Source organism: Pipistrellus kuhlii, unplaced genomic scaffold (assembly GCF_014108245.1).
Source record: "Pipistrellus kuhlii isolate mPipKuh1 unplaced genomic scaffold, mPipKuh1.p scaffold_m20_p_39, whole genome shotgun sequence".
NCBI lineage: Eukaryota > Metazoa > Chordata > Mammalia > Chiroptera > Vespertilionidae > Pipistrellus > Pipistrellus kuhlii.
This window is the reverse complement of record NW_023425539.1, coordinates 3,701,314-3,723,945: the sequence shown is the minus strand read 5'-3', so window position 1 is coordinate 3,723,945 and position 22,632 is coordinate 3,701,314. Positions and strand designations below refer to the sequence as shown.

The following is a 22,632-nucleotide window of genomic DNA, read 5'->3' as shown; positions in this document are numbered from 1 at the left end:
AATATAAAAATAAATAAAATATCAGCATGGCTCAGTGAGTAGCCTTTTGAGTTTGGTTTCTTTCACTTACCATAATGCATGTGAGATTCATTTATGTCATTGCATATATGAATAGTTCCCTTTTAGGTTGAATAGTATTCATTGTATGAATGTATCACAGTTGGTTTGACCATTCTAAGTTGAACATTCAGTTTCCAGTTTTTGGTGAGTACAAATAAAGCTACTGTAAACATTCACATACAGGTTTTTGTGTCATAGGCTGTCCTTTCATTTAAGTAAATACTTAAAAGCATCATTCTATGCACTGAAGGGTCTGGGGTTCAATTCCTAGTCAAGGGCATTTGCCTGAGTTGGGGGTTTGTTCCCCACCTGGGTTGGGGTGCATGTAGGAGGCAACTAATTGATGTATTTCTCTCACATCTATGTTTCTCTTTCTCCTCTTTCTACATCTCTCCCTAGCCTCCCTTCCACTCTCTAAAAAAAAAAAAAAAAAAAAAAAAAAAAATCAATGGGGGGAAAAGATATATCCAAAAAAATAAAACTAAGCTAAAAAATCAAATATTTTAGGAAATCACATTTTTTTAAAATATATTTTATTTTCACAGAGAGGAAGGGAGAGGGACAGAGAGCTAGAAACATCAATGAGAGAGAATCATCGACCAGCCGCCTCCTGCACACCCCAATTGGAAATGTGCCCACAACCAATGTACATAACCTTGACCGGAATCGAACCTGGGACCTTTCAGTTCACAGACCAACGCTCTATCCACTGAGCCAAACCGGTTTCGGCGGAAATCACATTTCTGATATTCTTTAAAATCTCCTTCTTGCATCCTTAGACTTTTTTTATTTTTTGAAACTGAGGGAACTCATGATTTAATATAATAGACACTGAATCACAAAAGAAGGTCAAGTGCCTTAGCAATCTCAATAAAGACTTTTTTTTTAAATATATTTTATTGATTTTTTACAGAGAGGAGGAGCGAGGGATAGAGAGCTAGAAATGTCGATGAGAGAAACATCGACCAGCTGCCTCTTGCACCGCCCCCACCGGGGATGTGCCCTCAACCAATGTACATGCCCTTGACCGGAATCGAACCTGGGACCTTTCAGTCCACAGACGGACGCTCTACCACTGAGCCAAACCGGTTTCGGCTCAATAAAGACTTTTTTAATTTTACACAGTAAAATTCATTTTTCAGTGTTTGGTTCTAAGAGTTCTCATAAATGCATCAAGTTGTATAACCAAATCAAGATACAGAGGAGTTCCATTGCCACCCCTCTACACCCACAAATTTCCTCATGTGCAGTCAAACATTCCACTTATCTTAAGCAAATGTAATCGTTGAGTTGTGCTTCATTGCCCCATTGTTTTGAGTTTTCCAAAATATCACAGCAATTCCATCATACAGTGAGTAGCCTTTTGAGTTTTGTTTATTTCACTTACCATCATGCATTTGAGATTCATTTATATGAATAGTTCCTTTTTATGGCTGAATAGTATTCCATTGTATGGGCATATCACAGTTGGTTATTCTAAGTTGAGAGACATTCAGTTTCCAGTTTGTTTGTTTTTTTAATATATTTTATTGATTTTTTTTTACAGAGAGGAAGGGAGAGGGATAGAGAGCCAGAGACATCAATGAAAGAGAAACATCAACAGCCGCCTCCTGCACACACCCCCCCCCCAAGGGATGTGCCCTCAACTAAGGTACATGCCCTTGACCGGAATCAAACCTGGGACCTTTTAGTCCGCAGGGCGACGCTCTATCCACTGACACAAACCAGTTAGGGCTAGAATCATCTTTTTAGATGATTCTATAATATTTGAGTTTAAATCCAAGAATTAGGCTCCTGTTCTAAGTTTCCTATCCTCCTCTGCTGCATTATATCATACAATGTTACTCTGCCAAAGTCTTAACTCATTTCCTCTGCCTGCTTGTCCTGATATGGTGCTACACATCAATAATGCCCTCTCCCTTCCCATTTTCAGACTTTATTGTCTGCTTAGAATGCCCCATCTCCTTTGTTCACTGTGAAGGTCTATCATGCAGGTTCAATGCAGAAGGCCTTTTCAAACAATAGCTACACCCAGCCTTTCATCGCCACACAAGTTAACCTCCCTCTAGATATAGAAAGCTTACTGTATTTCATCAATCCCAAGACACACTCCCCTCCCCCACATTTCTCGAGGGGGGGGGAGACATCTTATAACTGATGGCATGCCAAGTCTCATTTAACAGCATTTCTTTCTTCTTAGTGGTATGTAAAATAATTGTGAGCCTTACAATCACTGGCAGCACAAATTTGACGAAGTAAGGTATTGTATTATATTAAAATTACTTTGTATAGTATTTCTTTTTCTTCCACTAGACTGTGAACCCCCAAGGGGCAGGGGCTATATCATAATCATCTTTGGCTGGCATAAATTTGGACACAAAGAGAAAGTGTATCCAATAAATAGTAGTAATAATTAGCATTTAATAATTAGTATTCTAAACACTTTACATGTATTAACACACTTAACCTTTGCAAAAACCCCCTGAAGTAAGTAATTATTATCTTCAAACTGTGGCTCTGTTGGCTGGGCATCGTTCAGTGCACTGACAGGTTTCCAGTTCAATTCCAGTCAGAACACATGAGGGAGTGGGAGAGGTTTCCAGACTCAATCCCCAGTAGGAGGTATGCAGGAGGCAGCTGATAGATATTTGGCTCTCACTTCTATGTTTCTCTCGATCTCCCTTCTTCTCCCTCTAAAAATCAATTTTAAAAATCCTTTAAAAAATAATCTTCATTTAAAGATAAGGAAACTGAGGTAAAAACATATAAGTAAGCTTATTCAAAGAAACACAAAGTTGCAGAAGATTTGAACCCATGTTCACTGATCATGATAGACACTGTTACCATTTTTCCATTCATCAAATATTTAATAAGCATTTACTCTATACCAACTACTGTGCTAAACCCTGGTAAGCAAACTCTGTTTCTCAGGAGGCTAATCTAAACCATAAGTTCATTCATTTTTTTAAAAATATATTTTATTGCCGGGACCGGTTTGGCTCAGTGGATAGAGCGTCGGCCTGAGGACTGAAAGGTCTCGGGTTCGATTCCGGTCAAGGGCATGTACCTTGGTTGCGGGCACATCCCCAGTAGGGGGTGTGCAAGAGGCAGCTGATCGATGATTCTCTCTCATCGATGTTTCTAACTCTCTATCCCTCTCTCTTCCTCTCTGTAAAAAAATTTTAAAAGAAGATTCAATTCCCAGTAAAGGGCGTGCAGGAAGCAGCAGATAAATGATTCTCTCTCATCATTGATGTTTCTATCTCCCTCTCCCTCTCTCTCTGAAATCAATAAGAATATATTGTAAGGGGGGGGTAGGGATAAGAGATCAACCAAAGGACTTGTATGCATGCATGCATATAAGCATAACCAATGATCACAGACACTGGGAGTGAGAGCATGTGCAGGGGGTGTGGGGGTGACAGTGGGGGGAAAGTCAATGGGGGGAAAAAGGAGACATATGTAATGCTATATGTAATACTTTATATGTAATACTTTAAACAATAAAAAAAATGAAATATAATTTTTAAATAATAAGTTTTCCCTGAGGCAGAAGATGCTTCTTTAAGAAAAATGATTCATTTTATCAGACTAAAAATGAACTACTAAACCTTATTCCTTTTATTTTAGTCCTTGCTATGTCAGGGGTGCATGGGAAGCCCTTACATTCTCACTTCAGACAGACTGCTCACATAACAGACAATCCCAGCACTGACCATCACCTTTCTCTGCCCCAGGGGAAGACTCCTCATTTAGTAAAGTCACCTATTACATAAAAATAACCACAAATAGGAAAGAGAATAGAAGGAGGAAGAAAGGACAGGAAATTCTCATCACAGCTGAACAAACCTCTACCATTTTAACGTAACACAAATGGCATTTATAAATTTATTTGAATTGATGGAAATTTCCAATAGAAGAAAAATTCATTACCAAAATTAAAAATAGATGTCCAATTATTAAAAATAAGATGGCTACGCCAGTTCTAACATTTTGTACCTCTACTTCATCTTCCATGTGGTAGGCAAAGACAGAATAAATTTGTGTTCTGTAAATGACCTATGACAACAGTAACAAATGCTTGATTTTTTATAGGTTTTACTTTTTAAAATATGTTTTTATGGATTTCCAAGAGGAAGGGAGAGGGGGAGAGAGAGAGAAACATCATTGATGAAAGTGAGAAAGAATCACTAATCAGCTGCCTTCTAAACAACCCACACTCAGGGTCGAGTCCACACCCCAGGCATGTGCCTTTGCAGGAATTGAACTGTGACCTCCTGGTTCATAGTTCATAGGTCAATGCTCAACTACTGGGCCAGGCTATGCTTGCTTTTTCAAACTATCCGTATTTTCCGGCGTATAAGACGACCCCCTAATTTTTACAGTTAAAACATAGGTTTAGGCCTATATTCGCTGTATAAGACTACACCCCCACACACACACACTTCAAAGAAAAAACTTACTTTGCCGTCAATATCTGCAGGTAATTTTTGTGCAATTTTGGTCTTTTGCCCCCGATTTTCGGTTGACTTTTTTTCATTTCAAAAGTCGTCTTATACGCCGGAAAATTTATTGTGAGAGCAAAGAGTTAAAAATGATATATGACTGTGAAAGAGAAGCAAAACACATTTTACCAGATAGAGAAGTTATAGACAACTAGAGTTCATTTTCCTCATTCCTATAAAATAACTCATTTTTCTTATCTGTGAATCTTTAAGGATCTAGTACAGCCGCCACTTCCTACCTTGGCACATCACTCACTAATTTCCAAGAGGCCTCACCATTTCAGGCTCTCAATCTTCAGAGCCAACAAAGCTGAAGCATAGGTCTCTTCTTTCTTTTTTAACATATTTTATTAATTCTTTACAGGAAGGAAGAGGGATAGAGAGTCAGAAACATCGATCAGCTGCCTCCTGCACATCCCCAGTAACCAAGGTACATGCCCTTGACCGGAATCGAACCTGGGACCCTTACCCTTCAAGTCTGCAGGCCGACGCTCTATTCACTGAGCCAAACCGGTTAGGGCAAGCATAGATCTCTTTTTGTTCTTTTGAAAAGAGTTTCACCTCTCTTTCAAAAAGATGTGGCCGGAAAGCCATCTTCTTCCTCGGCAAGCACACGGTTTAACTCGGTCCTCTGGTGTGCCTACCCTAAACAATTAGAACCACACAGCTTCAGCCCATCAAACGAACCCTCAGCCGCCTCCTGGGCTCCTGTACAGCTGCCTCTATTTTTCTCTGAGACACTCCACCCGTAACAGAGTAACAGAAAGTGGAATTGAAAAGCTGCTTCTAGTATATGCTTATCTGACTTCCAAAACAGAGACAGGGACCTGGGGCAAGCAGACTCCTTTGCAAAGAAAAGTTTTCAATAATTTAAAAATAACAACTGTATATGAAACATCCCTCACTGTGCAACCCTTCCAGGTTGTCTCAAACTAGTTTTCTCAACTCATAGTAAAACACGTTAGTGCCAACTGTGTTGAGGGAACTAACCTGAATGAACTATGTTCAGAAAGCATTTAACATATTGGGCCTCCATTCTCTGTTTCCTTTCTCAAGGAGCTTGTAAAAATGCCCGAGTATGGTGATTTTTCCTACATAAGCCTGCTGACTAATTTGTCACATCACAGAACTGGTATTTCTGCACATGATCTGCTGTGCCTACTAAGTAGAACACACATATGTGCTCTACTGAGGTTTTACAAACAATACACTTCACCTTGACAAAGAAATTAGTCATTCCATTCATGACAGTCAAGTCTAAAATCCAGTAATATTGTCAGTGATCTAGTCAGATCAGCTTAGTTCTTACAATCTCAATCACATACGTGATGCTCACAATAGTCCATTCTATCACTCCACCTTCCAGAGGTTCAGAGATGTTAAGTGGGACCTGCCCACGATGATCTATCAACTTTAATCCGTGGTGGACGTGGGTTGGAACCTGTCGAACTCTGAGCCCCTAGCTCTTTTCTCCAGGTCCGTGCCAGCTTCAAACAGAGGGCTCCCGGTTTCCATCCCCTACCACCCGGCCCTTCCCTGCCTGGATCAGAGTTGGCTTCCTCAGCTCCGGCAGGGCTTTCATCCTCCACCCCCCTCCCCCCGCGACCATTCTCTGAAAGAAGCGGAAAGGGAGAGGCGACAGAGAAAGCTCCTGGGGGAAGGGACGATGACAAACGGGGGAGCACGGGGCACCGGCCCTGCCCGGGAGCTCCTTCCCTTTGCAACGCGCACCCCGTTTCCTCCACAAAGCGGTCGGGTCCTGGATCAGCGACCTGCCCACCCGCGCCCCAAATTACCCCCGTCATTACCTCAAACTGTCCCTCCCCCACGCCCCTTCCCTTCCGACAGGCAGAGCTCACCGCCACCCCCACCCCCCCAAGTCAGAATATCCTTCCACCAAGCCGCCCCTCCCCTCCTTCCATCGACCACTCACTGTCGGTGACTGGGCCCGGCCCTCATGGCTACTCCGCTGCCGCCCGCCACCGCCACCGCTGCTCCACGCCCCGGCCCCTCAGTCGCCGCCGCCGCCGCCGTCGGGACTCGCCGGCAGCCGCTCCTACGCATGCGCAGCCTCGAGCGCCGGGGCCTTCGCGGGCCGCCTGCGCCTGCGCAGTGCGCTTCGGGGGTGCCTCACTCAGTGCCTGATGCCCTGCAGCCCTAGGTCTTCAGGTAAATATGGCCGCTGGCCTCGAGGACTTGCTAAGCTTCGGGGCTTGGGCCGCTGCCCCCGGATGGAGGCCTGTAAAATACTTTGCCTAGGTTACTAAACGTTCGGACTCTTAAGGGTTATATAGACTAATGGCACTTTCAGGATTCCGGATCCCACTCGCACCTGAAGACCGGGATTCAGGTGATCTGAGGGGAGCACTGATAAGTTGAAGTTTCTTTCAAGATGAGCACATCTAGAATGCATCGTGGAAAACTAAATAAGAGGCACCTTTGGCCGAAACCGGTGTGGCTCGGTGGATAGAGCGTCGGCCTGCGGACTGAAGGGTCCCGGGTTCGATTCCAGGTCAAGGGCATGTACCTTGGTTGCGGACAACATTCCCCAGGTGGGTGTGGTGCGTGCAAGAGGCAGCTGATGGATGTTTCTCTCTCATCGATGTTTCTAACTCCCTCACCCTTCCTCTCTGTTAAAAAAAATAATAATAAAAAAAATCAATTATATATATTTTTAATTTTTTTTTTTTTAAAGAGACAACTTTGACATCCCAGAGCACACTTGTCAAAGAGGCGACTGCACCTAGAATACACTGGAACATCTGGCCTACGTGGAGTCCATTTATCAAGCACATACTATTTATTGGACGAAAATTTCCTAGGCATCTCATATGTGCCACTGACGGGCTTGCAGGCTAATTATCCCCTACTCTCCAGCTCTCACCGTAGAGCCTGAACCCTTTGCAAACAGATCTTTAGTTTAAGGAGGCCCAACTATCAGGCCCTAGACAACTGTGCTGCCTTGGCATCGCCCAACAAGAGTCTAGGCTCAATTGATTCCTTGGAATTCGACAACACAAATTTGAAAGCTACAGGTAATGCACTACAGTCCAAGGGAAGAAGAGGCGCAAGACTATGCTTTCACCTTAGCCGGTTTGGCTCAGTGGATAAACTTGGGCCTGCGGACTGAAGGCTCACAGGCTCAATTACAGTCAAGGGCATATGCCTGGGTTGTGGGCTTGATCTTTTCCCCAGTAGGGGGCGTGCAGGAGGCAGCCGATCAATGATTCTCATCATTGAGGTTTCTATCTTTCCCTCTCCTTCCTCTCTGAAATCAATACAAATATATATATATATTAAAAAAAAAAAAAAAGACTAAAGTCTTCTTAGCACTCTGACTCTTCCATCACACCTCTAACCCAGTCTCCCTCTACAATTCAGAGCTTGGAAAGATCGGTACCAAGATATAATGTCAGGAGGCAAAAAATTAAGAAGAAAAAAGAAATTCCTTTTTTTTTTTTCTTTTCTGTGAATGGTGTTAAATTCTCTCTACTTCTAGGCCTGGTCCCAGGATGAATGTTAAAACTAACCTGCTATATTTGGTCAAACATTTAATTAACCCATTGTTAGCGCCTTGGCAGGACCAGACCAAATGATTTCACAAGCCTTGTACGGCCTATAGGCCAGATGTTCCCCTGATCAAGGGGGAAAGAGGTCAGTGCCCCCAACTAGTTATGTATTGCATATTTTGTTTTGTATTAAATGTTTTTATTTCCTGACCAGTGTTGCTCAGTGGTTGAGTGTCCACCCATGCACTAAGAAGTCACTGGTTTTATTCCAGATCAGGGCACATGCCTTACTAGGGGTGTGCAGGATGTAGCCAATCAATAATTCTCTCTCATCATTGATGTTTCTATCTCTCCCTCTCCCTTCCTCTCTGAAATTAATAAAAATATATTTTTAAAATGTACAGATCTCATGTATGAATTGCCTCCCACCTACACAATTATACTTTGACACTAGAGGCCCAGTGCACAAATTCCTGCATGGGTGGAGTCCAGCAGGCCCAGGGGAAGGGCCATGGGGGAGTTGGCTGGCCAGCCCCTCCTCCTGATCAAACTCCCAGTTGAACTCCTGGTTGAACTCCTGGTCCAGGGGACAAGTTACATATTAGTCTTTTATTATATAGGATATGTAGAGTAAAATATAACAGTAACAGAACAGGGTGATGGACATCCTGTGGATATGGCTCTGGATCAATCCCAGAAGCTAGCTTCTGGCTTAGAAGAGTTGTCATTACTTGCAATATATTACCCTTGGAAATGAGAGCACATTTGGCACCATAGGGAAATTGCAAAGTCAGAAAGGAGGAAGAATTAATATAGACATTATGTTCTGATGAATGGATTTTGGAGAGCGGCTACAGTGTTTGGACAGGTTCAAGCCTCAGACTAATGAGAGGGCACAGTCCTCTCATGGCCACATCCCAGCCTGGAGGGCAGAGCCCTCCTAGCACAATTATAGCCAATAGCTATAGCTGTAAGCTTGAACCTAGAGTCCGAACACGTGGTCCCACGTGTCTCAGTGATGTGGGTGTAATAGTGTTCAGGTGTATGTAATTGAATAGATTTGAAACCCATGAGAATGTTGTAACCACCCCTTACTTTGCCTCATGGAATCTGGCTATAAAATAGACACAGCTTACAGGCTATGGTGCCGCCTCTCCATCAGAGAGGACAGCGTCCCACCCAGGCCCAGCTTTTTTCTCGTTTGTCTTTTTTCAATCCTTCACCACCCCCTCTCAGGCTCACCAAACCTGGCTAAGTTGGCTTGACTGAAAAGAAGGCCGTAGCAGACCCTGAAGCTTGTGGGAACTATACTTTCCCAACCTCAACACCACATACAGCCCCCAGGAAGATCTGCTGAAATCTGTATTTTCTTTTTTTTTAATTTTTTTTTAGCCGAAACCAGTTTGGCTCAGTGGATAGAGCATCGGCCTGTGGACTAAAAGGTCCCAGGTTCGATTCCAGTCAGGGGCATGTACATTGGTTGCGGGCACATCCCCAGTGAAGGGAGTGCAGGAGACAGCTGAACGATGTTTCTCTCTCATCCATGTTTCTAACTATACCTCTCCCTCTCTGTAAAAATCAATAAAATATTTTTTTTAAATATTTTTTATTTATTTCAGAGAGGAAGGGAGAGGGAGAGATAGAACATCAATGATTATAGAGAATCATTGATTGGCTGCCTCCTGCATGCTCCACATATGACCTCCTTGTTCATAGGTCAAAGTCCAACCACTAAGTCACACTGGCAGAGCAATAGCATACTTCTTTTTTTTTTAATATATTCTTATTGATTTCAGAGAGGAAGAAAGAAGGAGAGACAGATAGAAACATCAATGATGAGAGAGAATCACTGGTTAGCTGCCTCCTGCATACCCCCTACTAGGGATCGAGCCCACAACCTGGGCATGTGCCCTTGACCGGAATCAAACCTGGGACTTTCAGTTGGCAGGCAGACACTCTATCTACTGAGCCAAACTGGCTAGGGCAGCATATCTTCTTATATTTGAACCATAACTGTCTCCTGAGCCATTTCCCTAATTAAATTTATTACCAAGGGCAGAATAGTGGATTTTTTTTCCTGCCAAGTATTCATTCACTATATCTAATGAAATCATTCAGAGAAACCACCCTTATTCCACTTTCAGACCATGTGGATAAACACAGAACCCAGACCTAAGTAAATTAGCACCTAACATTTCCTAAGTTATAGTGATTGTTTCAGGGACGGGCACATAACACAGAGCCAAAAATGAAAGTCTTTTGTTCCTCCCCACTAAGACTAGAGATAAGAAGATGTAATATGAACTGCTGCAAATATGTTGATGCCACAAAGGAAGAGGCAATCCAGAGGAAGATGTAACTTATTCACTCACTGAACAAAAATCTATTGAGTACCCACTCTGTACAAGACACTGGTCTAGCTGAAACCGGTTTGACTCAGTGGTAGAGTGGTAGAGTGTGGGTCTGCAGACTGAAAGGTCCCGGGTTTGATTCCAGTCGGGCATGTGTGTTGGTTGTGGGCACATCCCCATTGGGGGGGGTGCAGGAGGCAGCTGGTTGATGTTTCTCTCTCATCGACATTTCTAGCTCTCTATCTCTCTCCCTTCCTCTCTGTAAAAAATCAATAAAATATATTTTTTTTAAAAAGACACTGGTCTAAGTGCAGGCACTACAGTGGTGAAATATATATTCCTTACATTCATAGAATTTATAATCTAGTAGAGGACATACAATAACAGCAAACACTTACATAGCAGTTACTATGTGTCAAGCACTACTCTAAGCACTTTACACATATCAATTCTTGTAATAGTAACAATCCTAACAGCATACTATCATCATTATTTTATTTATTTATTTTTAATTTTTTTTTTTTTTCAGAGAGGAAGGGAGGAGAGTTAGAAACATCGATGAGAAACATGAATCAGCTGTCTCCTGCACACCCCCTACTGGAGTCCTATGTATTTATAGGACTCCACAACCAAGGTACATGCCCTTGACCAGAATCAAACCCCGGACCCTTGAGTCCGCAGGCCAATGCTCTATCTACTGAACCAAACCGTCCAGGGCCCATTATCCTTATTTTAAAATATGAGGAAACTGAAGTAGATAGAAGTTACTTCCCCAGGTCACGCAATAAATAATGGAGCTGAGAATCAAATCTAGGATGTTTGGCTCAATAACCTGTGTGCTTATTCACCATATTATAAACTACCTTGTCAAGAGGGAAGAAAGGTCCTATGAGAAAATTTAACCAATCTTGTAAGGAACAGTCTAAAAGGAACAGTCTTTTTCTTTAAAAAGAAAAAGAGAATACCAGGCAATTGGGGACTGAAAAAAATTCAACTGAGCTGAAAAAATTTCACTTGAATCAAGTGACAAAAAGATGGGACTGGGAGTGACTTGGTAGACTGGCGCCATGAGGAGGTTGGTAAGATCAAAGACCCTGAAGACTCTGAGGCAGAAATGAGTTTAGTATATTTAAGAGATGAAAAGCCAATGTGGCTGAAGCCTTAGGAGTAAGCCCTCAATATATGCAAGGACTGTGGATTAATCTAGTTGGAAGAGGAGGCCATAGGCACCATCTCCTTCCAACTCTATCCCCTTAAATCTTTCCACTGTCACTGCACTATTTAAGTAAAATAAAATGACACCTATTTGGAACAAGATTTTGAATCAGGGTTGTTTTTTTTTTGCTTTTCAGATGAAAGCGATTAAGCATTTTTTTTTTAAATGCTGACATGAACACAGCACAAAGATAAACTGTCCATACAGAAAATAAATTTATGGAAAAAGTTTTCTGAAGGTGCAAGAACATTTAGCCTTAAGATATGAACATTTATTGACAACCTGCATTGTGTTAAATTCTAGATTCACATGAACATATATTTTTATTATCATCTTCATGTTACAGGTGAGAAAACTGACACCTGAAAAGTTTAAATACTTATCCAAAAATCACATAACTTGTGTCAAACTGAGATATGAACCTAGACAGCCTGTGTTTCATTTGATTAGCCTCTCCTAACCTCACAAAATACCAAATTCTCCCCCAATGTCAGTTGAGGGAAATTTTCTGGGAAAGAAGAGAATTAACAAGACACTTTGACTCATTTCCTCTAATTTTTTATCCTCCCTGGGATTCTTCCATAGTACTGTCTATTGCCAGAACTGTAGTATTTAATATGTGTTCCTTGAGTAATTTTGCATTTATGAAATTAAACTCCTCATTCACTGTTTAACCTGAAATTCCCTTCACCTTAATTGCAGCGAAAATGCATTTCCCCTTACTGTCCATGAAAGATTTTGTATTTTCCTGAGTGCTGGCTGTCCTGTATTTAGCGGCGTCTTGCTTTTTGGGCATATGGGTGCCCAAAGAACATGCTGAATATCATGTTCCCAAAAGCTGTTTCTTCCACTAATAGAGCAGGCAGCCTGAAAGCTGGAACCTGGTGCCATGTGCAAACCATCAGTGTATTTGGCTGCCCTGGCTCTGTCAATACTGTGTCACTCAGCTTCACTGGACACTCAGCCTCCATTCCTAAAACAGCAGCCTAGCCAGCTGGTTCTCATCTTCCAATCATTCTCTCCTCTCTGTCCTGTATCATCAATTTTTTCCTCTCTACTATGAGGTCATTGCTATGAACAAACAAAATCGCCCATCTTAAAAAAAAAATAAAACTCTCTCTTAACCCTACTCCTTTCTCCCCTCTTCGGTTACCACTCCCGTCTGCTCTGCATCTCTAGGAAGAGTTTTATATATATTCTGGCTATCCTCAATTCCTCCCCTCTCATTTTCTCTTAAACCTATTCCATTTAGGCTTTTATCCAGATCACTCTACCGAACTGTTCCGGTCAGGTCACCAACATCACACACACACACACACACACACACACACAGCCCCCAGGATGCAAGCGATGGGAGAATTTTGTTTTGTTTATTGGTGTATCCTCAGAATCCTGACAGGGCCTGTATACAGCATATACTTAATGAATTCCTATCCTCTTCAATTCCCGCAGCAGTTCTCTCTCCATTTCGAGAGTCTGATTAAGAAACTCCAAAGGATGAAGAGGGCTTTAGGCCACAAATCCGCCAAGGTAAATCAAGCTCCTCAGGCCGCTAAGGCAGTCTGGGGGAGCCTAGATGACTAAACAGTTTCTTCTCCTTTTGCAGACTCTCTGCCTTTTCTCCAGAATGGAAGGACCCCAGGGAGGAGACGGTAGCTGAGGTTTCCAGCCGGGAAATCGGGAGAGCTGCTCATCAGGAACACCGACCCAGGCATCACTCCTCGCAGGAGGCTCGCATACAGTGAAAGTGAAGGCGGCCGGAGGCCGCTCCCGACCGCGAGACGAGTTCAGTGTGGAATCGGGAGAGGATCCTGCAAGCCTGAGGCTGGAGAGGACTAAAACGACCCTTACGGAGCCCGGTGGGTCAGTGCCCGCCGCTTCGCCACCACCACCACGACTCCTTCGGTGCGCGGGTTTCTCCAGCTGGGTGAAACCTGGCGCTAGGGGAACGATTTCTGCCGCATGGCCTTGTGGGAGTTGTAGTCTTTCGGGAGACTGTGCTAGAAGGGCCTTTTATAAAGCTGGCAGAAAAGAAAAAAAACAAAACAAAACACGATGTTTATAGGACTCCAAAAACGATCATCATGCTCTCACTCTAAATAATTACTTCGCCCTTTCCTGGGTCTCGGCCAGTTTCCTGAGTAGTTCTCCCGCACCCCCTCCCCACGTCGCCGGTGCCGCCCCTCTGAGGGCCAATCCAGCTCTCTCCACTCGCTCGCCTCCTTGCCGTTCTGGCCAATCGCAGGGGAGTTCCCGGTCAATTCCCAGAGTGCTTTGCGGCTGTGATGGCTGCCCCCGGCCGGCGCGGGGCTGCGCTCTTCCCAGCGGTGTTAGGGCTTTGGCAGCTGGGCCCTGTCGCCGCGAGGGAATGGGCGACCCGGTTCCCGTCCCTCCTGGGCTTTCAGCGGAGGTGCGTGTCCTGTGCTGCAGGCGCCACTTCCTCTGGCCCCCTCCTGGCCTCAGCTTCTAGGCGTTATGGCCCGAACTCGGCCCTGGATCGCATCCTCGGACTCTCTCAGCCCGACAGTTCGTTAACCTTGACTCCTCGCGTCCCCGCCGTGTCCATGAACAGAGGTAAAGGGCTCAGATAGATTTGCCCGAGACTGTCACGGTGTTTATCAGTGAAAGTACCGTATCGGGGAAAACCCTCAATCTGGGGATATTATGTTTTGGCCCTGTGTTATAGAAAACAACCTAAAGACCTAGCGAGAGAGGAGCAGTGAAAGATGTCAGAGGGGAGAGATACTAGGTTCTAAGAGTTTGGAAGCCAGAGGGACAACCAGAAACACTCACAAAACACGAGATTGAAGGACCACAGGCCAGGCAGACTTGTAGCTCTCTGACCCCACGTGGGAAGCTGACTCTATCCAATAAGTACCCTCTGTACTTGTCAAGACACAGAACTACACCTGGGAAATAGCACCCTCTATTGTAGAGGAGTAGTATAGACTAGATCTGGTAGGGAGTCTGGACACATAAACTGGTCATTGTAAAGCAAGGTCACAAAAAACTGATAAAAAAAAAAAAAGGCTCAGAATGCTTTCAGAGCCTTCATTACTCCCTTAGGAAGGTGTGACTGCCAGGGATGGAGGGATGTCTGGCTTTATCTGGTCTGTGTTCTCGTGTACATATGTATTTACAGGCACAACCACACAGGGTAGTTCCACACAGTAATTGAGTTTTGTTTGTTGGTTTGTTTTTTAGTAATTGAGTATTAAGTGCCAGGGATTGTGCTGAGTGGTTTTACACAATTTCTAATTGTCTAAAGAAGGTTATAAGTAGGTATTGTTAATATCATCATTTTACATATGAGAAATCTAAGGAATTTAGAGAAGTTAGAGGAGTTGATAAAGTCATATAAACTAATTAATGGGCAAAGTCTCAAAGCCACGTCTCAGCTTCAACCTGGAACCTAATCTTGTATCCCTACTCCCTTTGTGGGTGGGTAGGACTTTGTGCCTGACAGGATCTAGATTGTACTCTCCCTCATTCCCCTCCTGTCCCCACATACAGATGAGCAGAATCACCTCTTGGCTCATCCCCCCAACATGCCTGCGAATCCCCGCATCCTACGAGTGGCCATTCTGGGTGCCCCGAATGCAGGAAAGTCAACGCTCTCCAACCAGCTGCTGGGCCGAAAAGTATGCTACATCCTTGACAACCCCTCTCTCCCCACTCCCCCCTCCCCTTTTCATCTCTCCATGTGTTGTTTTAAAGGGACTGGGACCTCACTTGGAACTTCTTTGTTTCTGTCAGGTGTTTCCTGTCTCCAAGAAGGTGCACACCACCCGCTGCCAGGCTCTGGGGGTCATCACGGAGGAAGAAGCTCAGGTGGTGGGTACCTGCAACAGGACAGAGGGTGCAGCCAAAAGGACCTCCCCTAGTGTTAGGCCTGAAAAAAATGACGTTTAGACTCCTGTGAGGAAAAAGGGTCTCCTTTCATTAAGGCCTGGAGCAGTTGTCTCTGTACCTTTCCCCTCCGGCATCTAGTCAGAAAGGTCTCATTTTCTCTTCACTGCCTACTAATCTTCTGTGTAATCACAGTCATCATCTTCCTGGATCCCAGCTACAATCTCAGCAAAGTTAGAGGGTAAATATCTAGTCAGCTTGGCCAAGGAGTGGGGGGCAGGAGGTAGGGGAAGCAGGCTCCTGGCATGAAGGGTGGCCTTTCTCTCACTTCCAGTCATAATCTTTCCTCCTCAGGGCAGGGGGTCTGAGAAACCTTCTTTTCTGATTTTAGATTCTACTTGACACACCTGGCCTGATCAGCCCTGTTGAAAAAAAAAGGTAATTGTTATGGAAATAAGGTTATAGCAGGGGGGGAACGTGTTGAAGAGTGGATGGGGAAATTCCATCGTTGGGGCTGGAAAAGCCCCTTATCACATCCCATCCCTCATCAGGGGTAAATCAGTCATAAGGCCCCTCCTGACTTATCTACGTTTGTCCCTCAGGCACAATCTGGAGCTCTCTTTGTTGGAAGATCCCTGGAAGAGCATGGAATCTGCTGATCTGGGTTAGGCTCAAGATGGGAATCTGAAGCCCAACTTTCACCGTTGTGGCCTCTCATTCCTGATCGTTTGGGAGAGGGGCTTGGCCAGAGCTCATACCCTGGAAGTTCTTGGGGGGTGAGGAAAAGAGTGGTCATATCTTTGTTCTCCCCACCCTTCCACCTTCTTCCAGTCATAGTCCTTGTGGATGTCTCTGACAAGTGGACTCGGAACCAGCTCAGCCCCAAAGTGCTCCAGTGCTTGACCCAGTTCTCCCAAGTCCCCAGCATCCTTGTCATGAACAAGGTGAGCACCACATATCTGATGAAGGCGTTTATTTTCCTCCCAGGCCCCCGCCTTGCTGACCACACACCCTCTGCTCATTCCCCATGCCCAGGTAGATTGCCTAAAGAAGAAATCAGTTCTCCTGGAGCTCACGGCCGCCCTCACCGAAGGGGTGGTCAATGGCAAGAAGCTCAAGATAAGGCAGGCCTTCGGGTCCCGGCCAGGCACCGGCTGCCCCAGCCCAGCAGCTCAGGACCCAAACACACAGTCTGGGAGAGGCCCTCGGAGGACTGGCTGGCCCCACTTCCAAGAGATCTTCATGTTGTCAGCCCTGAGCCAGGAGGATGTGAAAGTACTAAAGGTCAGTCGTGGCCATAGCCTGGCCTTTGGCTTCCACCACGTGAAGTCAAGCCTCGGAGTTCCTATTGGAAGCGAGAGTGAGTAGGAAAGTCCTGGTTGGAACTGAGATGCTCACCTACTCTCCCTCTGTACCCCCAGCAATACCTCCTGGCCCGGGCCCGGCCAGGGCCCTGGGAGTTCCACAGTGAAGTCCTCACGAGCCAGACACCTGAGGAGATCTGCTCCAACATCATCCGAGAGAAACTCCTAGAACACCTGCCCCTGGAGATGCCCTACAACGTGCAGCAGGTACAGGCCCGGGGGGAGGACCTGGGGCTCTCCACCAGCTGCACTCAGAGCAAGACAGCCGGGTGCTGGAGGGGCAGGGGTTTGGATCTGTCTGACTGACGTTTCCTCGTGCAGAAAACCATTGTGTGGGAGGAAGGGCCAAGTGGGCAGCTGGTGATCGTACAGAGGCTTCTGGTACACAAAGAATCACATGTGGTAAGCAGGGCTGGGCTTGGAGGAGAGAGGAAGGCTCTCTTAGGCAGGGGCTCTCTTCCTGATGGGGAGCTCTGATAGCCAGCTCAGGGTCCCTCTCTTTTATCCCACCCTCAGAGGATCCTGATTGGTCCAAAGGGGAGCCTGATTTCCAGGATTGCAGATGAGGTGGGCCGCGACCTCATGAACATCTTCCTCTGTGATGTTCAGCTCCGCCTCTCTGTGAAGCTCTCCGATGGACCACCCTCTGCTCTCGCAGCCCATGCTTCTGGCAGGAGCTACTGACCAGGATTGTCCCTGCCTGGAACCTGCAGAGACTAGTGGGGGGCATGGTACTGACTAGAACCTGTCTTAGCTCAGTCCCCAGCTAATTCCTCTCACTGGGGACACAGGCACTTTGGTCTAGATACAGGCGTCTTCAAGCTATGGCCCGCGGGCCACATGCGGCCCGCAGAGGAGTCTGATCCGGCCCGCCCGAGGTGTTACAGTAGGAATTAGTAGTTCATATAGTCCGGCCCTCCAGCTCTCTGAGGGACCGTGATCTGGCCCCCACTTTAAAAAGTTTGAGGACGCCTGGTCTAGAAGTTGGCCCGTTGGTGGGAGCAGTGGCACCCTGCTTCCTCCTGTCATTGGGCCCAAAGTTTCTCCCCGAGTTGCCAGTGGGTAGCAGAGAGATCTATTTTTTTTAATTCTTTATTGTTAAAAGTATTACATTTCCCCCTTCTTTTCCCCCCATTGACCTCTCCCCAGCCGCCTCCACCCCCCAGAAAGATCTTTTCCTCCCTCTCAGATCCTCCACCTGAAGTCACATAAGAACCCATGTGTCCCGAGTGAGGTGGTGCCTCCCACCTGTTCCCCCCAAGTCCTTGTTACCTCCCACCCCTCATGCTCCCCATTCTTGGATCCAAATAAAGTTAAAAGACAAGCCTTCTGCTTCTCACCTTTATTTCTTTAGAACAGAAAAGAGAAAACTTACCCATCCCCTCACCCCCACCCTGTTGTCTGAGCTGGAGTCTCCCTCCCTTCCAGTCGTCTGCTCCAGGGTCCCAAGTTCTCTTCTTGGCACGTTTTCTGGGTGCAGCAAAAGAACCGTTACCATTACTAAACTCAGTAATGGTAACGGTTTCCTCGCCATTCCCGAGTGCCCTGTCCGCAGGCAGGCTGTGATAGGCCGATCGGTGAGCGAGATGGGCTTGTGGCATCCTCCGCCCTTCTCATCGGGCTCCAGAGCTGAGGGGGCCCGGACTAGTACATCATCTATACTGTAGTGTCTCATTGCAAACTTACAGTATACGATGATATCCCAGCCAGGGCCCTGCAGGGGTCACAGGAAGCGGCTGAGAGAGCGCTGCAGCGGGGAAAGCCAGGGCCTGGGGGCAGAGCAGGACGGGTCAGGACACACAGAGCTCCCCTGTTCTGGCTCCACAGCGCCTGGCCTAGCATTTTGATTGTGTAGTCAAGAGCTTCCCATGTGCGCCGAAACCGGTTTGGCTCAGTGGATAGAGGTCAGCCTGCGGACTGAAGGGTCCCGGGTTTGATTCCCGTCAAGGGCATGTACCTTGGTTGAGGCACATCCCCAGCAGGGGTCGTGCAGGAGGCAGCTGATCGATGACTCTCTCATTGATGTTTCTAACTCTCTATCCCTCTCTCTTCCTCTCTGTAAAAAATCAAAAAATATATTAAAAAAAAAAAAAAGTTTCCCATGTGGGTACGGGGAAGGGAACTGGCCCAGGGAACGCTGCAGAGCAAGAACCTGAATGAAATCGGCCTTAGGGACCCAGCACAGCGTTAAACCTGAGATCTCTTAATGAGGGAGAAGATCGCCTCTGGTTAGACCAACCCACAGACCCAAAGAAGGGGCACTCACCTAGGCAGGAACTGCAGACTGGGGAGGAAGAGGCGCTGTCCCTGCCTCTACTCCCAAGTGCTCGCCTTTTAATCTGTTGGCCCCTCCCCTGGGTGTGGCACTTGCCCCTGGCGAAGGCCCTGCCTCTTAACCCTTTCCCTGCTGAACACCTGGAAGGAAGGTCCCTGGCCCCTCTCCCTATTTTGCCCTTTCTCACATGCTCTTATGGACCTTGCTAAGCCTAGGATCCACTCTTTACTCTCATCCCATAAAGCTGGTCACCTATCTGCCAGGTCAGGGAGGAGAAAAAGCAGCCTCACCCCATTTTTCAGGGCTTATGAGAATTGCTGGTGGAGGTTTTTTGTTTTGTTTTGTGTTTTCATGGGACTGTTAGTTGAATCTCAGTAAGGTAGGGAGGATCCTTACAGCTGGATCTCTAGATTCCTGGGACATGCTCTGGCCTAAATTTCAGTCCCGAAGTCCCTGTCTACTTTTGTGCTAAGCCCAAGGAGGCTAGACCTAGGCAGGCAGACCCCTGGCCCACCTCAGCCATGGCAAGGTCCTCTAGGTATGTGCCCTGCTGGGAAATTTGAAGGCAGCTGAATCCCAAACTCTTGTGAGAGCCCACATAAGAGGGCACTTAGATCAAGGCACTTAGCCTGGCAGTGTTTGGTTCTCTGCCTCTGGGGAAGATGAGACTCCTGGGGTAGAGACTCCTCAAAGCAGGGCTTCTATTAAGAACCCATTCTTGGGGGACACACATCTGCTTCTTCCATCTTTCCTCTCCTAGACAATCTGGTCTGTGTTCTGGGAGGCAGTTACCCTCCTTCTCTGCAGGGGAAGATGAGGCCAGGATGGGGAGTGGGAGGCGAGACCCAACCTTCTGGTTCCTTGGAGGTGTCCTAGTTCCTGATGCCACAGAACCTTGGCGCATGTTTTTCCCTGGTTGGCATGATCTCCCCTCCTTTCTTGTCTAGTAGCTCCTGTTCCCACTTCAGATGTCTAAAGGTCACCTCTTCTGGGAAGTCTTCCCTGGTTAGTTAAACCCCCCAGTTATGGGCTCATTTATTTGTATGATTATTTGCATTAAGTAAATAATTATGAGGGTCTTATTCATAAACTAATGTATCTCTACCACAGAGTAGGGACTAGACATTCATGTCAAATGACTGACATGGAACTGAATCTGATGTAATGTGGGGGAGGAGAGAAACTTTGGCCTGAGAAGACAGAAGGACTAAGCCCAGGTGTTGGCTCTCTCAGGCAGGTCATTTTCTCTCTTGGACTGTCCCTGTTCTCCTTGGTAAATAGCAATGATAACAGCCCCCAGTTCACAGAGAGCAGGTGCTTAGCTACCAGTAAAACACTTAACACAGTGCTAGTGCCGGCCCACGGGAGGGGGTCAAGCAAGTTAATTCCTGCCTCACCCTCTTCCCACAGGCTCACTGAAGGCCACAGGTGAGGCCTGTTGTTGAACATCTGAAAGCTTATAGCATATTCTTTTTTAATTTAAATTATTCTTTTTTTTTTTTAAATATATTTTATTGATTTTTTACAGAGAGGTAGAGAGAGGGATAGAGAGTTAGAAACATCGACGAGAGAGAATCATCGATCAGCTGCCTCTTGCACACCCCCTACCGGGGATGTGCCCGCAACCAAGGTACATGCCCTTGACCGGAATTGAACCCGGGACCTTTCAGTCCGCAGGCCGACGCTCTATCTACTGAGCCAAACCGGTTTCGGCTAAATTATTCTTATTGATTTCAGACAGGGAGAGATAGAAACACCAATGACGAGAGAGAATTGTTGATTGCTTCCTGCACACCCCCATTGGCCTGCAACCTGGGCATGTGCCCTGACCGGGAATCAAACTATGACCTCCTGGTTCATAGGTCAGTGCTCAACCAGCCAGGCTAGAAGATTCTTATTTGTTTTTTATTTTTTTATTTTTTACAGTCCTCACCCAAGGATATGTTTTCTTATTGATTTTTAGAGAGGAAGAGGGAGAGAGAGAAGCATGGATGTGAGAAACATCCATCAGTTGCCTCTGATACACAGCCCAAATGGGGATTGGAACCACAACCTAGGTATGTGCCCTGACTGGGAATTGACAGGACAGCAGCACTCCAGTCAACTGAGCCACCCGGCCAGGGTACATGAAATATTCTTGAAAGCAGGTCAAGGCCATGGAGAGAGCCCAGGTTTAGAGGTAACAGGCCTTGAGTGACAGTCCCAACTCTACTGCATTCAACTCTGTGACTTTGGACCCAAGTTTCCCTCAGCTTCAGTTTCCTCAAATATAAAATGGGAGCGATCCATACCCACCTCCTGGTTGCCAGGATGATGGATATGAGCACTTTAAGAGAATATCCCCGGCCCAAAATGATGTCACTGTGCTAAAAGCCCATGATAGCAAACCTAGATTATCTGATATAATTGAAGTTTTGACCTTTCCCAGAAATACAGTAATCAGTCTGGAATTTCCGGGTCATGCATCAGTAAGGTAATCTGTCATGTGAGCCCTCTCCATTCCCCCTTCCCCCCATAGAAAGAAGAGGCAATCCACATGATAAAAACCCTTCTCATCCTCCCCTCCCCTTAAAAAAGTCAAGGACCCCGAATATTCCTTTCTTTTGTTACTAGCTCCCTTGCTCTACTCTTTGTCCTATAACAACCCCCTCAGAGAGCCTTTCTAGTTGCTAGATGGGATTCATGAATCCCTTAAAGCCAACTGGACCTTGCAGTTTACTTGGTTGAATTTTGTGTTGTTTGTTTGTTTGTTGTTGTTTTTAACAGCATTCATTTCAGACGCAGATGAGAGCCTACCCTGTAGAGAACCAATGTCAGTTTTCATCCCTCCTTTTCTCTCCCATGAGCATGTGACTGGGGGCAAAGTGCCACTTCACGGAGTTGTAAGAATTAAGTGAGAAATAAGTGTGAGAAGCCTTTGTAAATCCAGGTGCTCTAACCAAGTGAGGAATTGTGTCTATTCTTGCCTCTCTCTGACCCCCTTTCCTGTCCTGTGACCCCTTCTACTCAGAGACTCCCCAGAGAGTTCAGCTCCTTTCTCGGAGGAGTAAAGGCCTCAGGCATTAGGGCTAAACTTTGTCATTTACAGTCCAGCCTCGTGCTTGACCTCCAAAGGTGAGCAGGGACAGAACCCAGGGGTCCTGGAGGCACAGGAGAACAGTATCTCAGCCAAGCAGAGGTGTGTGGCTGCGGCCCCAGGCTGGGGCGGAGGGGGCTGTGCTCAGGGTGTGGACTGGAGGAGAGTGAGCCTGGGTGGGGTGGTCTGGGGGCCCTGATAAGCAGACGTGTGGTTATCAGGGTGGGGGCCTTTCTGCTTATCCGTAGCCAGCTGGGGCCGAGGTAGGACCTGAGGACACTTCCCGCCATCTCCTGAAGGCTGCTTGTAATCCCTGTGCCTCCTTCAGCCCTAAAGGGGGGTCTGGGCGGGGGTCCTTCCTTTCTCCCAGTCCGATGGAGACGCTACCCTTTGCATGGCTAGCATGGGGGTGGGGACCTTGGGTTCA

At 46.2% G+C, this 22,632-nt stretch overlaps 2 protein-coding genes across 4 annotated transcripts in view; one reads left to right on the top strand and one right to left on the bottom strand.

Annotated features, from left to right (window-relative positions):
• Nucleotides 1–6,631, bottom strand: part of FAM222B (family with sequence similarity 222 member B) — a 54,744-nt gene extending 48,113 nt beyond the window's left edge. Inside the window, exon 1 of the mRNA XM_036408742.2 lies at nucleotides 6,499–6,631. The gene's annotated coding sequence lies outside the window, so the exon portion shown is untranslated. The remainder of the gene's footprint in view (nucleotides 1–6,498) is intronic.
• A 7,263-nt stretch (nucleotides 6,632–13,894) lies between these two features.
• ERAL1 (Era like 12S mitochondrial rRNA chaperone 1) lies at nucleotides 13,895–18,693 on the top strand. 3 transcript variants are annotated; one of them, XM_045571076.1, is made up of 11 exons: nucleotides 13,895–14,215; nucleotides 15,155–15,282; nucleotides 15,398–15,475; nucleotides 15,882–15,928; nucleotides 16,093–16,154; nucleotides 16,322–16,434; nucleotides 16,526–16,774; nucleotides 16,912–17,061; nucleotides 17,176–17,198; nucleotides 17,597–17,653; nucleotides 17,830–18,180. In XM_045571076.1, the coding sequence occupies exons 1-10, from the start codon at nucleotides 13,927–13,929 to the stop codon at nucleotides 17,622–17,624; spliced, it is 1,167 nt and encodes a 388-aa protein (XP_045427032.1). In that variant the 5' UTR covers nucleotides 13,895–13,926; the 3' UTR covers nucleotides 17,625–17,653; nucleotides 17,830–18,180. The 3 variants fall into 3 exon arrangements, 2 of the variants coding, with proteins under 2 accessions (XP_045427032.1, XP_036264511.1); XR_006739636.1 differs by lacking the exon at nucleotides 17,830–18,180 and adding an exon at nucleotides 18,682–18,693 and having other exon boundaries at nucleotides 13,897–14,215; nucleotides 17,176–17,256; nucleotides 17,371–17,601; XM_036408618.2 differs by lacking the exon at nucleotides 17,830–18,180 and having other exon boundaries at nucleotides 13,897–14,215; nucleotides 17,176–17,256; nucleotides 17,371–17,629.
• The last annotated feature ends 3,939 nt before the right edge of the window (nucleotides 18,694–22,632 follow it).

Coding starts and splice junctions, on each gene's coding strand:
- ERAL1 (XM_036408618.2), top strand. CDS start 13,927: ATGGCTGCCCCCGGCCGGCGCGGGGCTGCGCTCTTCCCAGCGGTGTTA. Junction 16,435..16,525: donor GCATCCTTGTCATGAACAAG/GTGAGCACCACA, acceptor CCCCATGCCCAG/GTAGATTGCCTAAAGAAGAA. Junction 17,062..17,175: donor TGCCCTACAACGTGCAGCAG/GTACAGGCCCGG, acceptor TTCCTCGTGCAG/AAAACCATTGTGTGGGAGGA.